The following is an 18,692-nucleotide window of genomic DNA, read 5'->3' on the forward strand; positions in this document are numbered from 1 at the left end:
TCCATGCATGTGGTGATGTGTTCTGATACGGATGGAGCTTCGGGGGAGGCCGAGGGATACAGGTGCAGAGAAATCCATGTGTGTGGTGATGTGTTCTGATACTGATGGAGCTTCGGGAGAAGCCGAGGGATGGATACAGGTGCAGAGAAATCCATGTGTGTGGTGATGTGTTCTGATACAGATGGAGCTTCGGGAGAGGCTGAGGGATATAAATACAGATTAGACACAAATGTTCCTCTTAGCTGAGATACAAACCTCACTCAGAAAGAAAGGATAGGTTAATTCTGCCTGAGCCTGATGAACTAAAAGAGGCATTGGGGTTTTAATTGGTTTTACTAGACAAATCATAGTTGTGTACATTTGTGGGGTACAATGTGATAGAGCATGGAATGATTAAATCAAGCTAATCAACATCTGTTTACTTATGTGCCCATTGCAGTGGTGTTTGTGTGCGTTTGTCAAGCCAGTCCTGTTATAGAGTGAGGCTGCCTTAGGACTTCCTGTGTAGTTCCAGCTTCAAATCCATGGCTTTTCTCCGGCAGTCTTCTAATGCTAGGATTGCAGCTGTGTGGCATACTCTGGGCTTCTTTGTTTTGTTTTCTGTTCTTAATTTTTCATTCAAACAGAATGTGGGGATTCAAGAACTGGGGCAAGGGTATTCCAGGTAGAAAAAGAAAAAGAGTATGGAAATTTTCCTGAAAGCTAGAAAGCCTGGTGTTGTTTGGGGAATAACATGAGCTTCAATCTGAATGTGGAGGGCTTTTAAATCTTCATACGGTGGGTGGCAAGTGGGCCATGGGTGACCTTGGAAGACTAACCAAGGAGCCCAGACAAATGAAAATAGGAAGCCATGAGATGGCTCAGTGGGTAAGAACACTTGCTGTGCAAGCAAGAGGACCTGAGTTAGAATCCCCAACACCCATGTAAAAGCCAGGCATGGCTACACATGCTGCAGCACTGAGGGATGGAGACACGTGAATCCTAAGAGCTCAGCCGCCCAGCACACCTATCCAAAAGGGTAAGCTTCAGGGTCACTGAGAGACAGGCTCTCCAAAACTAAAGTGGAGAGCAGGAGAAGAGACTCTATGCCCTCCTCTGGCCTCTGCATGCATGTACTAGGTATGTACACCCTCACACACGTGCTCATATAACACACACACACACACACACACACACACACAGAGGGAGGGAGAGGGAGAGGGAGAGGGAGGGAGGGAGGGAGGGAGGGAAGGAAGGAAGGAAAAAAAGAAAAAAGGAAAGGAAGGAAAGGACAAACAAATGAACAAATTGTGAAGGACACCAGGAAAGAGAAGGATTGCCTATGCTCATGTTGGAAGAATTAATATGAACACAGCCATCCTGCCAAAAAGCAATCTACATTTCCATGCAACCCCAACCAAAACTCCAGGACCATTCTTCATAGAAATAGCGAAAACAATCTTAGAACCTATTTGAAAGCATAAATACCAAGGGTGGTCAAAAACTATACTGAACAAAAAAAGAATATTGCTAGAAATAATGCCATGCCTGATTTCAAGTTATACTGCAGAGCCATGGTAATAAAAACAGTGTGGTGCCAACACAAAAAGAGACAAACTGATCAATGTAATATAATTGAGGACCCACACTCCTACAGACATTTAATTATTGACAAAGTTCAAAAATACACAGCGGAGAAAAGACAACATCTTAACAAATGGTGCTGGGGAAACTGGCTATGACCACAGAGAAGAATGAAACTAGATCTTTCTTCACACCCTACACAAAACTCAACTCCAAACAGATCAAGGACCTCAGTGTAAGGCCTGATGCCCTGGAACTGCTAGAGGAGAAAATAGGAAGTACACGTCCACATAGAGACCAACAGCTGAGAAATGGGATCTCATGAAACTAAAAAGCTTCTGTACAGCAAAGCAGACCATCAGTTAAGGGAAGAGGCAGCCCACAGAATGGGAGAAAAGGTTTGCCAACTCTATCTCCTACAGAGGATTAATACCAGATTATACAAAGAGCACATAAAACAAAACATTAAGAAAACCAAGTCAATGAAAAAGTGGACCACAGCTCTGAAGAGAGTTCTCAAAATAAACACAGATATCTAAAGAACACTTTTGAGGTATCCCACATCATTAGTTCTCAAATTAAAACTGCTTTGAGATTCAGACTTATCCCAGTCAGAATGACTAGCATCAAGAAAGAAATGACAACAAATGCTAGTGAAACATTAAGAAGGAGGAACCTTTGTTTGTTTCTTTGTTTGTTTGTTTTGGAGCTGAAACTTGTATAGCCTCTGTGGAAATCAGTATGGAGTTTCCTCAAATACTAGAAGCAGTTATACTACTTGACCTAACTACACCACTCCTGGGCATATCCCCAAAGAACTCTCTATCCTACGACAGAGATACTTGCTCAAGCATTTCATTGCTGCTTTCTTCACAACGGCCAGAAAATGAAACAAGCTGCATCCTCATCAGTTGATGAATAACAAAAATGTGACACGTAGACACAATGGAATTTTACACAACTGTAAAGAAAAGTGAAAGTAGGAAATTTTCAGGTAAATGGATGGAGCTAGAAAAATTACATGGAGCAAACAGATAAACACTATTATCTCTATAGATATATGTAGATAAAGTACTCACATGGATAAACACTATGTGTTCTCTTTCATCTTTAGATTTGTGTGCTAACCTGGAGTACCTGTAGAAGTAAAGAAGTTGGGGAGGGGCCATTGGGGTGAGGTGTCTTAAAGTAGACAGAAAAACAGAACATAGATGCTGTAAAAAGAGGGGGAGAGAGCTTAGGCAGGGATTTGGGGGGGAGAGGAAGAGGGAAGGAGGATTGAACAAAACTAAGATTACATGAAAAAGCAATATGGAAACTTACTACTGTGTAAGCCAATTTAAAAATGTAAGTTGAAAGGGAGAGAGTTACAGGGGAGTGTTTCTGGGTGATGCTGTTCCCGAAAGCCCAGAGTTACTAAACAAAAACCTCAGGGTCAGGTTAAAGATACCTCATTATGAGTTGGTCAGGGAAGCTCCAGAGACCCCCAAACCAGACAGGCTCTTCCCATTCTTCCTGGTTGCCCACTGGAAATAATTGGTAAGACTGTTGCTAAAAACACCACATACCTTGGTTGCAATGTATAGAGAAATCAAGCTGGAAACCTTCTAGAACCAAGACCTTTCATGCCTGTGCCACAAGATGGGGAAGAAGTCTTGGCAGGTATTCCTTCCATACAGGCGCTCTGGCTGGTGTTTCTGTAGACAGTCACTCCCCACTGTGAGCACAGGCTCAGAGAGAGGGCAGATCCCATGTGCTCCTATTTAGGGTTGGAATTGGTAAGAGGGAAGACCAGCAGGGGAACAGACAAAGAAACAAAGAATTAGACCAGTGGTTTTCAACCTGTGGGTCACGACCCCTTTGGGAGTCAAACAACCTTTTCACTAGGGTTGCCTAAGACCATCTGCACATCAGATATTTATATTACAATGTATAACAGTAGCAAAATTACACTTATGAAGTAGCAACAAAAATAATTTTATGGCTGGGGTCACCACAACATGGGGAACTGCATTAAAGGTTCAAAGCGTTAACAAGGTTGAGAATCCCTGAATTAGACATCATGGAAAGAGATATCGAAAGCCAGATGCCAAGTCGGGAAGAATATGAGGAATCTAGGACATAAACACAATGTTTTTAGCTGGGCAGTGGTGGTGCCTTTAATCCCAGCACTCAGGAGGCAGAGCTAGGCACATCTCTGTGAGTTTGAGGCCAGCCTGGTCTACAGAGAGAGACCCAGGACAGGCTCCAAAACTACACAGAGAAACCCTGTCTCAAAAATATATATATATTTTGACCCATTGTATGTGGCAACCAAGACCCGGCCCCCTCGACCTCATACAGACGTTCACTTTGCCTAACTATAAGGTTATAGTTGGGTTTAGGTTGGGTTTTGTTTTGAGAGGGTGGGAGCATATGCGGAAGCCAGCTAAACGCTGACATCTTCATCACTCTCCAGTCAAATCCCTTTGGCTACAGATCCCTGGAGCTCCGTGGCCAGCCAGTCTCACTTGAACAACATTACAGATTTCTGTTTTGTTTTCACCCACAGAACCATGTGTATTCATCCTTATGAAAACTAAATCTCTTTTTGTGCCTCAGTCACCATACCTACTGTTGAGTCATATATTTATTCAAAGTGGTTGAGGGAAATCCCAATTTTGATGTAATTAATTGGATGGACAGGGAAATGGTCCTCACTGATCATTCTGAAAACACTGTGTTCTGAAAACACTGCTCGATGTGACATGGCTCGGGAACTGTTTTCATATACTGCTTTAATGACTCCTCTGTCCCTCTCCTACTCCTCATCATCTCCACTGCGTCTCTAATCAGGGGCTCAGTGGTCTTCTGACTAGTTGGGTAAAATTCACTAAGCCATAGTAACATTGTCAATGACTGGCAGTACATTAGACCTAATAACCCAGGCCCTTGTAAAAGGCAGGGGAGTGATCCCATGAAGGCTGCTTACAGAAGGACTGTCTGTCAAGTTCCTTTGCATCACTCAAGGACAGTATCTTATTGAATATCTAATCAAGGTTAAATCAGAGGTCTCCTAATCCAAGGAGACACAGACTGTAAGACACAGGAAGCTCACCATCGGGGGAGAAGAGAGATTAGGAAACACATGATAAAACAGCACACTATGTAGGGATAGTCATTATTTCCTTATTCTAGAATAGCAGGGTGGTTTTGACACTTCAGGAAATATAGAAAAATAAGAGACTGTGCTCAAAGTTCCCCTTTCCAAAATCCCCCATAATGGACATCTTAGCATGGTTCCTTGATCACTGTATCCCTCGTCTTTCCTTTCCACTCCCTAATTAACATTTGCCTGTCATGAGCCTGATTTTAAAGGGTACATAAAAGTCTATTTAAAGAACATCTCATACGTTACCTAGACTGCCTGACATCCTCGCATGTTTGAGCCATTAGCAGTTTCTCATTAAAGACTTTTTCTCACACATGTGCTCTCAACTTGTAAAATGCAGCCTCACACATTCTTCTCAACCCTTCTGCATAAAAACAAAAACAAAACAAAACAAAAACATTAAGCAGTGAGTATGATGGGGCTTTTGCTTTAAAGGCGATCCAATCCACTCTTTTTTCTGATCATTCTCTATGTGGTAAGGTTCAGAAAACCAAGTGAAAAAGCAGTGGAGGAAATAGCATGCAAATGGCCTGAGGCGGAAAGAGCATGCTGCATTTGGCAAAGTGAAGTCTGGCTGGTATGTGAGCTCTGGCTGCCAGTGGCAGAGATAAAGAACATGCAGGAGGCTGGGAAGGAAGAAGTAGGCAGGGGCGAGGTATCCCAAGTGCTCATAGGTTATATCCTATAGTTTAGGTTTGTATCCTAAGAGCAAGGGATGCTTCTGAAGGGTTTTGATGGTGCAGGAGGATTGGTGGTGTGGACATGAATGGAGTGTATCAGTTAGGGTAGGTTAGATTCTACTATAAAGTAAATTCTACTATCCCCCAATATGTAAGGGTTCAGGTACTTTCTTAAGAATTCACAGTGTTCACCTGGAAGGTATCTGCCCTCACTATATCACTCAGAATCACAGAATCACACTCCATTCATGTCCACACCACCAATCCTCCTGCACCATCAAAACCCTTCAGAAGCATCCCTTGCTCTTAGGATACAAACCTAAACTATAGGATATAACCTATGAACACTTGGGATACCTCGCCCCTGCCTACTTCTTCCTTCCCAGCCTCCTGCACGTGCTGGGGCCTTCATGCTGGTGAACTCTTAGTCGCCCTGGGATGCTCTCTATCCTGTGAACCAAACAAGCTATTCCTGTGAGGAATAGCTGGGGAAGCTCTTAAGGGCAGTAATGAAGGGGCCACTTAATCCTTTTCACTTTCCTTAGTCCATGGCCACTTACAACTATGAAAGATACTGGGAAATACCCTCCTGCAGTACTCGTGGAAAAGAATAAAAAGGTTTTGGAAATGACTACCAGTGTCTGCCACAGTTCAGGAGGAGGAATACGAGAAGGAAGCTGAAAGCCTCTTGTCTGGACTTCCATGGTTCCTTAGACTAGTCGTCAAGGCTGACATTTGAATTACTGTGTCCATTCTCTTTTTTTGCACCAAGCCAATCCCCCTGCCACATACACACCCTAAGAAACTTCAAGAACATATCATGTAAAAGTACACCATTGGATGCCCCACCTCAAGGTGCTGACAAGCTGCCGGAGTGCAAGCAGCCCTCCAAGTATAACAAACGGTCCAGTTAGCAAGAATATCCTGTCTGGGATGTTAAAGAAGAAAGGGATATTACAGCATCAGGCTTCCTGGCAACTCAGTGCAGATTAAAGGTACTAATCCTTATAATCGGATCCCGTTACCAGCCATTCTGACTAGACCCATTTATTGATCCTGCCCAGCAGCGGGGAGAACACTGTGTTGCTGTTAAGAAATGCCACAAGGGGATAAAGCAGACACAGGCTAGTTTGCGTCCCCTTTGTAGACACAAATAATACCCAGGAATCTAGTGTGGAGCCTGGACAAGCAATAGATCAACAGCAGTAAAGCTCCAGGCTGAACTTTGTTGCAGAGTGTGTTTTCTGCCATGTCTCAGGCGACCTTCTCTGTACACTGTGCTGACGTGGTATGGCAGATGAGGGGGAGAATGCTTCCATAATATGACTGAACCTTCCAACAACACATAGCTAATTCAGCCAGCCCTTGTAGCTTCTAGAAGTCCCCCTCCTCACAACAGTTTTGGTGCTGCAATGGCCACACACACACAAAAAAAAGATATGATACGATCATATTTAAAGATCTAACAGTATGGAAATCACAGCAAGGCACTTCAGATGTCCTCAAAGAGGCAGTCTGGTGTGACAACACGCTGTGATGTGTACTTGTTGAGAAAGGGGTTCTGACATTGAAGGTGTCTCCATTTAGATCTCCACCCTGAGACTGGTAGGTTACTGACTGGCTGATTGGTAGGTTACTAGGGATAGGAAGCCGCAGGGACCAGGTATTCTGCTCCTGAGTCATCAAGGACCCAAACTAATGTGACTATAGGAAGAATTCTCTTTTTTTGCATTTGTATGTTTATGTGGTGTGTCCTTGTGTGTATATGCATGTACACATGTGTGGGTATATCTTAGGAGGCCAGAGGCTGATACAGGGTAGATTCCTCAATCATCAGTCTTTGCTCTATATATTGAGGTAGGATCTCTCCCTAAACCTGGAGCCCAAACACTTGACTAGTCCACCTAGCCTACTTACTCATCTCCACTTCCTAAGTTCTAGAATTACAGGCAGGCTGCCATACCCATCCTGTCATTTACATGGATATTAGGGATCCCAACTCCAGTTTTTTAAACTGTGCAAGCATTTAAGCCACAGAGAGGTCTCCCTAGATTTCTTAATCTCTTTGAGATTCACTTTTCCCCTTTATGTAATGGAATTGATAATAGTACCTGCCCTGTTGAGATCATTATGGAAAATAAGTGTTTATATCTCTGTAATGTTTGAATTATAGTAAATGCTCAGTTACTATTATTTTTAGTGATGCCAGTGGGCTATTTTTGCACAGCTCATTACACTCTCAGTGTCAAGGTGCTCTAAATATCAGGCCTAGGCTAGTATGACTGGTATCCTTCCAAGGTATTTTTTTTTTGGCATGTCTAGGTGGCTAATGAGAGTCTATAAAGCATGGCTGTCATCCCTTAAGAGAGAAGGGGAGTAGCTCTCTAGTACCTTGCTTGTTTTCTTCCTTCCATATCCTTTGTTCACCATGTCAAAGCTAGTCATGGAAGGGCTGGTTGTCATTCCAGATATCTTTACAGTGTCATTCTCTGCCCATAGTATCTGATGAGAAATCCCCAGATTGTGGCAGCAGCAATAATCCGTTGCCAAACTCACAATATTGGTCTCTTTGAGAGTGAGCCTGAGGAAAGTTTTTACTAAACAGACCAGAGAAGGGTTTCCATAGCATCCTCTTCTCCTTGGGAACATTGTAAGGACTAGAGGAGACCTTCCCTGCCCGTTGCTATCCTAAACATTTCCATTTCTCCTATGAAGTCCTGATCTCACCAGAGAAATCATCCTTTCCAGAGTATACCCCATCTGGCCCTCAGAGAGAAGCCTGACTCCATGGGTCACAAGGCAAAGCATAAAACAGGAAATAGGAAAATTGGATTCAGTTCCTGGAAAAGTAAGAACTAGCTCCCTGACCCCTCGGAACCTGGCTTCTTTGCCTTCCCTTCTTTTCTCTCCTCCCTCTGTCAGGAGTTGGTTCTCTCCTCTGAATCGCTTGGCTGGGGGCATCATGTCACAGCAGCGTCTATATACACACATACACAGCTGTAGCTGTGGCCCCTAGGAGCATAAGCTCCAGGTGCCATCAAGGCAGTCGTGGTGGGGGGGGGGGGGCGGTGCTCACTCCTCTGTTCACCTAGGCAGCACTCCCTCTACATCAAACAAAAGGCTCACCTGGTTCTCTCGCTCTCCTTATCTTTCTCCAGAATAGAAGCCTTTTATTCCCACTGGGGACCAAAAGGAAGATGCCCCCACTAAGTGCTACATGGGAGCAGTTCAATGCTAGAAGGGAGAATCCTCATAGAAATGATTTATAAGACCCCATTTTCCCTATGCTTTTGATAGAGAAATGACTAGAAATTCTTTTCTTCAACTTCTTTCAGAGGCTTCCCAATTAAAAAAAAAAATATTGTAAAAAATAGAGCTCAGGGTTCAAAGGCCTAGCTGGCATGGGCAAGCATCATGATGCGCTTGCTCTCCCTAGTGGTGCTACAATGGAAACTCGGCCCTTCTGCCTCTCACCTGTACCTTTTCTCAAGGTGTGTCTAGAGATGCTGGCAGCCTCTCTCAGGTCTACTCAAGCCTTGTATCATTTGAGCTGAATCAGTGTATGTTTCTCCTTGGGGTGACAAGACTCCTGTATCCAAGTCTGTATTTCCTCCCATTAACCCTACTCTTCTTGAGCAATTTTAAGACAAATAGTAGGTGCACACATAACCCCTCGAAGAAATCAGGGCCCCTAGTCATAAGCTGTCTGTTCAGGACAACACTGCCTTGTCCCAAAGACAAAATACAGCCCTGCTCTGGGAAATCATTAGACTAAGAGTCTAGGTCTTTGGCTTTTCTTGGCATTGACCCCATTTTCCAGCCTTTGACATTCTAAACATTACTTGCATGCTTGCCACAGAGTTCTGTGAGCAAACTGGGCTTGGCAGCTGGCTGGATGGTAGAAGAGATGACGCTTCTGCTGCCTGGAAGTCTGGGAGTCAGCACCCTAAGCCTTCAGTCTCCCAGCTCCCTCCAAGACTGTCCTCTTGTGGGGCCTCTTCAGAAGGCCATCTAGGAACTCCTGTCACAGACTGTAGACTACTTACCTGAATACCAGCTTCAAGGAAACTTCCTAAGGGGCCCAGATTGTACCTAGAGTACAGAATCTGACTTCCAAGGATAGGCACCCATCTCATGTCTATACACAATCTCCCTGAGTCTCACAGACAAAAATATAAGAATGGGTTGTAGAAGAGCAGAGTCCTCTTCTTTGGTCCATTTCTTATCCTGCTACTGATGTCACCACTTTGAGTTCTCTTGTTTTGAGAAGACATCCTTTGTCTTGGTCATCTTTCTGGCATTATAACAACACATCCAAGATACCAACTCATAAAGAGAGAGTTTCTGTTGACTCGAGGCTTCAGTCTGTTATCAGTTGTCTTGTTGCTTTGAGGCTGGATCTGTAGTTACATAATAGATCACAGGATAAGTGTGTAGAAGAGTAAAACTAAGCACCGTGGGGCCAGGAAGCAAACCAGTGAAGAGGGGCCTGGGATACCATGACCCCTCCTCAAAGGTATTCCCCCCACAGACTATCTACTGGGCTTCACTTCTTAGAAGATCTCCCACCTTCCAGTGGTGCCATCCAGAAAACTATGCCCAGGAAACATGGGGCTTGTGAGGACACTCACATTCTAAATACTGAAAGCTGGAAAGATGGCTCAGTGGTTAAGATTGTATACTGCTCTCACAGAGGGCATGAGTTAGGTTCCCAGTGTCCATGTCAAGGAGCCCACACCTGCCTATTACTCCAGCTCCAGCAGATTTGATGCCTCTGCCCCGGCCCCATGCATGTCAGTGCAGGTGCCTATGGGGCGGCTTTAGTTACTGAGCATTATGTTGGTCTCAGTTGTAGAATTTTCATTTTTATGAGGTATGTGCATTTAGTATTTCTATTTTAGGATGTGTTCTCCAAAGGACTTGGCTATTCTTATAACTTGGCAAGTGCCATGTATCCGCTGCCACTGTCCCCTCCCCATTTCACTGGTCCCCGCCTTCCTGCCTCACCTCTAGAAGTCTTAAAAAGCAAAAGCTCTAGAGACAAGAGGAAGCCCAAGGTGTGATGTTTGGTTTGGCTGAAGGATGGTAGACAACGCCCAGGCAGATGCTTCCTGCAGAGCTGGGTGGGGTGGCCAGAGGTTCTCAATGTCCTGGATTCCCCTGACGTTTGTCTGATAAGCATATTTTTGTCTTTGTAGGTGTGCCTGAAGCTGAAGTCACTTGGTTCAGAAATAAAAGCAAACTGGGCTCCTCCCAGCATCTGCATGAGGGCTCCTTGCTGCTCACAAACGTGTCCTTCTCTGATCAGGGCCTATATTCCTGCAGGGCAGCCAATCTTCATGGAGAGCAGACTGAGGGGACACAGCTCCTGATTCTAGGTAAAAAAAAAAAAAAACCTCTCAAAACCACGGCCTCGTGTGGCAACTGACCCACCCTCCACCTCCTTTTTCCTCTTACTGAATTAAGAACGGAAATAGTCCCTTCAGTCACTCCTCCCACAATCAGCCCTTCCAACAGACAACACAGAGTGCGGGGCCAGCCAGAGCTGAGTGTGAAATCTGCCTCCACCTCGTTAGTTAACCTTTGTGGCATTGGATAAGTTACTTGCCTTGCTACATCTTGGATGCTGCTGTCTGTGAGAAACCTGACAACAGAGGATTGCCCACATTGCTGGGGCACAAGGGTTATCAAATGGAGCTGGCCAAGAAAATGGCTCTTAATCACATGCTAGGTTTGTCTTTGAAGAGCAAATGAAAAACATGGATGAAAAATTCTTTATGTGCAGCTGGGTGGTGGTGGTACACACCTTTAATCCCAGCACTTGGGATGCAGAGGCAGGTAGATCTCTATGAGTTCAAGGCCAGCCTGGAATTCCAGGAATTCCAGTCAGAGCTGTTACACAGAGAAACCCTGTCTCGAAAAATAGATAGATAGATAGATAGATAGATAGATAGATAGATAGATACATACATACATACATACATACATACATACATACATACATACATACATAGACACATAGACACATAGACAGACAGACAGACAGGCAGGCAGGCAGGCAAACAAACAGTCCCCCTGGGCCACCATCTACCATGATGGTTCCCCAGGACAGAGCTTGGCCATCTTGGAAGCTACAGCCCCCTTTGCCTGCCTGCCTTTGCTTCCTTTCCACTGAGTCGGGGATGGGTGGGTGAGATAGAACAGAAGTTTCTAGATGGAGCCTTACCCTTTAAAAACAGAGCAATAATTAGAGCCCGAATGCTGACTCTCTCACCAAGAGAAAGCTGTCACTCTAAAGGGGAAGGGGGAAGCAAAATATGAGAATAATAATTACATGCCACACATGTATACATCAACATACACTGTGGACTTTTGCAGGGGAAAATAAACTTTACACTTCGATTTTCACACCCACAGCTGATGATGTACCCTCACCCCTGCCCACTCTGATTTCAGGGGCCCAGCTGTGGTTTCCTCTCACTGGTGGCTGCATAAACCTCCAGACTTCATAGGAAGCCACAGAAAATTGGCTCAGAGAAAAGAAGGATGTCATTTGTTTTCCACCGGGCTTCATCAACTGAGCTGTTATTCTGGGGTCATGCTGAGTGATAGTACTCACTGGTGGGATTTTTCTCCCTAATAGCCCTTCCTTGCTGTCTCTGCTAACAGAGATGGGAGCCTTGGAGTGCTACTGTGGCATCAGCGGGGAAGTATTTTCTCTGAACCAATTCTTACTGCATTCCAAATAGAGTATGACCATTGAATGTGGTGGAAGAGCAGGATGCCTTCCCCATTTCAATCAAACCTCCCAGAAGAAAACAGTCATCGTTCAGATCCTTATAAGAAGTCTTGGTTTAATTAAGAAAAGTTAACATGGAAATAGCATTTCTTTTTTTATCAGTGATAACATGGCTTAGTTTTTAAAGGGGAAGTTTTGTATATTAAACTGAAATTTCACATCAAGCCCTATGACTTAACTTGTAGTCTAAAAGCTTGGCATGGAATGATATGGGCGTTCATTCTTTCAGTCAGTGGACAGATATTTGTTGAGTGTTATCTCTAAACCCAAGTTAAGTGGACACAGGTAGAGTTTTAGTGGGAAAAAAAAATGAGGTGGTTTCTGCCCCTGGAGAATTTATATTTCCACTGGGTAGATAAAATAGGCACATTCACACCAAGAATTGCCACAGAAGCTATAGCAACATAAGCAGGGGCTGACATTTGGCCCAAGGAGAATAAATTGTTTCTCAGATGAGACTAGTCTTCCCTTTTTGCTAAATTTAATGAGTAAATAAAGGAGGAGGAGAGGAATAAAGACACTTCCATGGTGGCTGTTTACTCAGAGATCTTTATAATGAGGCAGCTAAGGCCCAGTAGGCTAAGGGCTAGCCTAGGTTAATCAATGGCACAGCTGTAGTTCCGACTATGGGTTTCTAAAACAGGTACGTTTTCCCTCTGCAAAGGTTTGAGTGCACTCTGTTTCTCATGAAGATGCATCATTTTACCATTGTCTTCTCCCTGTGATGGTCTTTGTCAGTCAAGGCAGAAAGATGAGAAGGTTGTTCCTCAAGTAGACACTGTCGGTATTTATGTACATGCCTAACACATACTAACAAAAAGCCAAGCACATGGTAGGGGCCTGTCCAAGCCTACCACTGAAGACTTCAGCCCTGACTCCTTAGAAGATTTTGCATGACACCCTGTAATAATTTCTTCCTGCCCTTTTTATCTGGTTCCTACTCGGGCATAAGAATTAGACCACAAAGCAAATCAAGCTCACAACTAGATTGTCTCTCACTGAAAAGAAGGTACTTGTATAAATCCTCTTAAATAAATTCTTGGATAGTATTCTATTTGTGGAGACAGTTACAAATTGCCTCATTCCTATGGATATTATGAGTTAAGTAGAGATTGGTTGAAAACTATTTATCTCACAACTTGGCATATAGTAAATGCTAAAATTGTCCTTTTAAAAAAATATCTTTGTAACATGCTTCAATTTATCTACATTGTTAGAAAGACCCAGTGGTGGCGTGCTTTAAAGTGGTATAAAGTGAAAACTGAAATTCACAGGCCTGGTTCTTATTACAGACCTTGTTATTTCAGGCATCAAATATTAACTTTGAAATTCAGACTCACCTTCATAGGTATACCTTCTCTATAGGAAAAAATGAAGTCAACTGCAACAATGCCTATCATACATACAGGGCAGTACATGCCTATTCTCTCTCTCCTGTAACATAGTCTGTATGCTCTCACCTCCTGATCTACCATCTGTCTTCTCCCAGATCCCCCCCAAGTCCCCACACAGTTGGAAGACATCAGGGCCTTGCTCTTAGCCACTGGACCGAACCTTCCTTCAGTGCTGATGTCTCCTCTGGGAACACAGCTGGTCCTGGATCCTGGGAATTCAGCTCTCCTTGGTGAGTCCAACCCTCTGAAACATTGGGCAAAAATCCAGGGCTGGACAGGATTTATGGATGGGTGACTGCCTGCAGGTGGGAGGGGGCAGCAGTGGGGGGTGGCCAACAGGAAATCACTAAATTGCCTACAGAATCCAGACTCACCAGTGGAAACTTGGCTGACTTTCCACACGAGGTGAGTGCGGCTCTCAGTCTGGACTCCAGTTTGTCTGGATTCCAATATGGCCCCTCTTGGGCTGATGCCACGGCCCAGACCCTCTCCTTCAGGGGACTCACTGAACTCTGAGAATGGGGTAGCAGTGAAGAACCCTTCTGTGTCTCCTCCCCACCATGAACCCTCTAACCTCTTACTCTGAAACAGCTAGAATCAGCTTTTAACAACAAAGCTATAGTGTTAACATCCTAGAAGCCAGCAATTTTGTCCAGGCCAGCTCTCTGTGCAGTCTACAGCCAGCCCAGACAGACTTCCCAAGGCTAAACCTCACTGTTAGCAAGCATTGGGAGCCAAGCTATTGCCTACACAACTGGTACCATCCAATAGCAGAGTCTTTTGCCTGCATCTGAGTTCTGGGATCCTCACTCTGGAATCATGCCTGAGGCATGGGAAAGACAGAGCTATGCATATAAGAAGAGAACAGAAAATATATGGGAAATCTGTATGCCTTTCTCTTGATTGGGCTGTGGGCCGAGGACTTAACACTGGTCAAGAAGAAAACTCAAAGCTTTTAACCACTTTTATTTTTAAGCCTATAAAATGGAGAAATTCTTTACACTATATGCCCCTGAATGTTGATAACAGTAGCTAGAATTACTCTCTTGGCTCAAAGTTTAAAGTTCCTCTGTTCTTCCACCCAGAGGTTTAGCAGTCACTCTGGTAGCTATTTATCAGAGTGGCCAAGGGCCTTAGTCACTTTAGAATTAGAGAGCAGAAAGATGTCTTTCAATTTCCATTATCATCTGCAATTAATGAGGAGTCATTATACCTTATCAGCAGATGAAAATGCTCCTGTGTTCTCTATTTCTGGTCTTGGGAAAGGTAAGACATCGATTAAATTAACAAGTGGCCCTTGTTTCCCACTACATGTTTCCAAATGCATGAAAAGTTTGGCATTGTGTTTTTCCATATCCCACTGACCGGAAGCCACACAGCTTTAAATTTGAGTTTCTTGGCTTACCAATGATAAACTTACTCCAAATTACATGTGCATTGTAAACATCTTTGTTTTAGAATCCTCGTTATCCTGTTGTTGGTTATAGCTCAGTAACTAACAAAGTGCATAGTAATTGCTGACCTTTAAGCTGAATAACTCTTTTGAGTCACTCAGGTACCTACCATTCCATGTGCAAGAAAGGTTCATCGACTCATACCTTTCCATGATGGCTGTAATTTCTTTCTCCCTTATTCTGAAATAATATTTTTGTCTCCTTTTAGCCATGGGCAATAAGGATTTATTATGCTTGCTGCTGCATTCCATTGCTGGTTTATGATGCTTTGTTACCTTAGGCTGGTATTTAAATCTAACAGTTAAGACACCTTAATATCCCAGTCTACATCCAGACTGCTCCATTTGAAGGAGACAGTGAACCAGTGTTCATAGAGTCCCTGAGTCTAACAGCCTGGGCAAAAATCAGTGCTGCCCCAGTACTGTAGACCTAAGGGAGCTCTGTGTGCAACTGTGGAGATAAATTAGGGTTAGGAAATTGTGTCAAATATCAGGACTCTGAGAACGGGGTTTCCACAGACCAGAGTCTCCAAGATACTATAGAAATGTGTAGTAAAGAATGAATGGGATTCAAATAGGCAAAATGTGAGAGAATGGACACTCAGGGTTTAAAAAGAAAGAAGAAAAATTGGTGTCATGAATCCTGAGAAGAAATGCACAAGATATTTTTTAGGGATCCTTCTAGAAAAAAAACTAAATAACTCCTTTGCTTTGAGCCTGATGATGAGCAGCTGGACTGGAATAAAATCCTGAAGATAAGCAAAACTCAGCCAGAGTTCAACTCAGCAATTATGATGTCCTCTGTCCATCTTGAGCTTCCCTTGCTATTGACTCCCTCAGATTTGTTCATCCATTTTCTCCCAACTGAACAGGTTCCCATCCTTGGCTCCTCTGGCTGGGCCCTCTGTTACAAGAAAAAAACCCAGGAAGGCAGTTTTGCACTAAGTTCCTAAGCAATTAAAACAGTAAGGCACAAATTAAGGAGCATCTTGAATTCTGGGCTTAAAAAAAGCAGATATACTATTATAGGACACTAAGATGAATACTTAGAGATTTTTAATTTTTGTATTGTGTGTGTGGTTGTATGTATATGCACATGCGTGAGGTCAGATCCCTTGGAACTGGAAGTATGGGAAGCTGTAATCCACCAGACATGGATGCTGAGAATCAAACTCAGCTCTTCATCAAAAGAAGTGATCATGCTTAAGCACTGAGCCACCTGCCCACTCCTAGCTTTGGTTTACAAGAGGATGATGTAGTTAAAAAAATATTCGAGATGAATCCATCCAGTACTCTGAATGACTGATCTTATTCTAAGGGTAACATATTCTACTAAGCATTCCTCCAGCACCAGGCATCCCTGACTACGATGCCTTTGGCCACTCAGGACAGGCACTACCTTAATATCCAAGCCTGATCCACTTGATTTTGTAGATGAAAGCCATTTGCCAACCCTGTTGTAGCCAGCAAGTGGTTAGACTCAAGTATTTTCTTGGTGTATGTGGCTAACTGCCTGTAACCCAATCATGTACTGTGGTACCATGTGCCTCTGTGGTACAGGAGCAGTGGTTCCTGGACTTTGATTCTCCTGTTTCACTAGAGGAAGGGGAGACGGAAGATTCAAGAGTCTTAAAAGCCATGTCTCAGAGCTAGCTCTTACTCATTGAGTGTTGAAGTTCCAGAGAGTGAGTGATCTATTTCCAGAAATGGCCGATTTAGTTATATGACCCATTGACATCCAGATCACTTCAAGCCACAGCTGCAGCTGATGGAATCGCACTGGAGTGGGTCCCCTTGGCCTCACTTTCCATGAGTGTAAAGTGGAAATATAAGTCCCTTATTGCTCTTCAGTCTTGTCTCTGTGGGTTAGGTGTGGAAACTGCCCCTGGAGTCTGTGCTGACAGAGGATTCAGCCTACCTGATCCACTGCCCTGGGCAATGCAAGCACTACTTCTTTGCAACTTGATGACAGTTGCCCTTCCTGCAGAGGCCTCAAGGGTATGACAGCTTCTCTAGAAGGCAGAGCCAGTCCTCTGCCACTGACGCCTTTAGTCTAGCCCCAAAGCAGTACCCTACAGGTTCCATTTTCAGAGCAGAAATATTGCAGCCCTTCCCAAGGCATCTAAATTGTTTGGTAACTTTGAGTGAAATGTTTTTAGAAGGACCACCAAGGCCAGTTGTATTCATTTATAGAGCAGTATCATTGATTTTGTTCTTAAATAACTTTTGTTGGGGTTTTAATTATCATAGCAATCTATCTTTATTGTAGGACAAGTAGAAATCAAATCAAAATGAAGAAAGAAAAAAATATCTAATAACCCAACCCTGAGGTAATCAGTGCTAATACCTTTGTCTTAAACATCAATGTAGATCCTTTATCTATTTTACCTAAAGTTAAATATATTCTGCGCACTGGCTTTATAGTTTTAATCACTTGGTGATGTCCAACAAACATCTTCCTGAGTCTCTAAAACTTTTCTATAATTTCATTTTCGTGAATGCTTTGGCAAAAGATGCTGTGTCTTATTAAATCAATTCTCTGGTGGATTTTGTGTTCTTTTTAGTCTTTTTACTATTTTTTTAAAAAAAAATGTAATGATTTTTTTCTATATCCTCATGTGACCCCTATTTACTTAGGATCCATTCCTGGTGGTAGATTTACTATGTCAAAGCCTCATACTGTTTGGGCTTACTATTTATTATCAAATTTGCCCCCACAAAAATCATGTCCCTCTTATATGCTCATCAGAACTAAATGAAAGAAAGGTCCCACATCCTACATGTTATAATCAGTAGTTTTTACACTTACAACTGTAATAGTGAACACAATGGTATAAAATACAAAGAAACATTATTTATAAGTACATTCTTATTTTCATTCCTTTTGCGATTTAATAAAATTGTCAGTCTCCTAATTTCATTTAGGAATTGCTCATTCATGTCATCTGTTTATTTATGACAGCTATTCTTTTTATTGACTTACAGGACACATATATTTATATTTGTTTAACCATTTGATTGACATGAAACAAATCACATATAGTCTAAAACAGAAAATGCTACCATAGCCAATGACTGAACATATAGTATTTCCCAAGTTACCTTCCACCCCTTCGGTTTTTGTTTGTCGTGTTCTTGCCTTTCTGGATTTTCTCTTTTGTTTTCCTACCCTTTCATAATCACTTCTTGCAATCTTGCTCTTTCCTACCCCTCCCACCTCAGCTAACCACTGAAATGCTTTCTATCAATCAGAGTAGGCAATTGTATTGTCTACAGTGTTACATAAAGGGAGCAATACTATTGGGAATTTGACTTGATGATGCTTTTTTATTTTGACAGTTTCATGCGTGTATACGAAGTACTGTGATCACACACACACACACACACACACACACACACACACACACACACTACCCTCCCTCTTCCAATCGTGCTCACCCCTTTCTTCCCAGGTAGGACTTCTTTCATTCTTATAATTATTTATCCTCATCTTTATTACCACATCTGTCATTAGAGTATTCCTCCTCTTGCTGCTAAGCACTCTGTGTATGGATATATTACAGTCTGTTTAATCACTCACTAATTGAGAAACAGAATGGTCCCTTCAGCTTCTAGTTATTAAAAATACAGCTGGCATAAAAATTTGTGTATT

At 43.0% G+C, this 18,692-nt stretch overlaps 1 protein-coding gene across 1 annotated transcript in view; it reads left to right on the plus strand.

Annotated features, from left to right (window-relative positions):
* Adamtsl1 (ADAMTS like 1) overlaps window positions 1-18,692 on the plus strand; it is a 359,842-nt gene that overhangs the window by 303,338 nt on the left and 37,812 nt on the right. The window contains exons 23-24 of the mRNA XM_059255823.1: window positions 10,593-10,772; window positions 13,683-13,817. Coding sequence (XP_059111806.1) covers window positions 10,593-10,772; window positions 13,683-13,817 — 315 coding nt within the window. The remainder of the gene's footprint in view (window positions 1-10,592; window positions 10,773-13,682; window positions 13,818-18,692) is intronic.

Source organism: Peromyscus eremicus, chromosome 2, assembly GCF_949786415.1.
Source record: "Peromyscus eremicus chromosome 2, PerEre_H2_v1, whole genome shotgun sequence".
NCBI lineage: Eukaryota > Metazoa > Chordata > Mammalia > Rodentia > Cricetidae > Peromyscus > Peromyscus eremicus.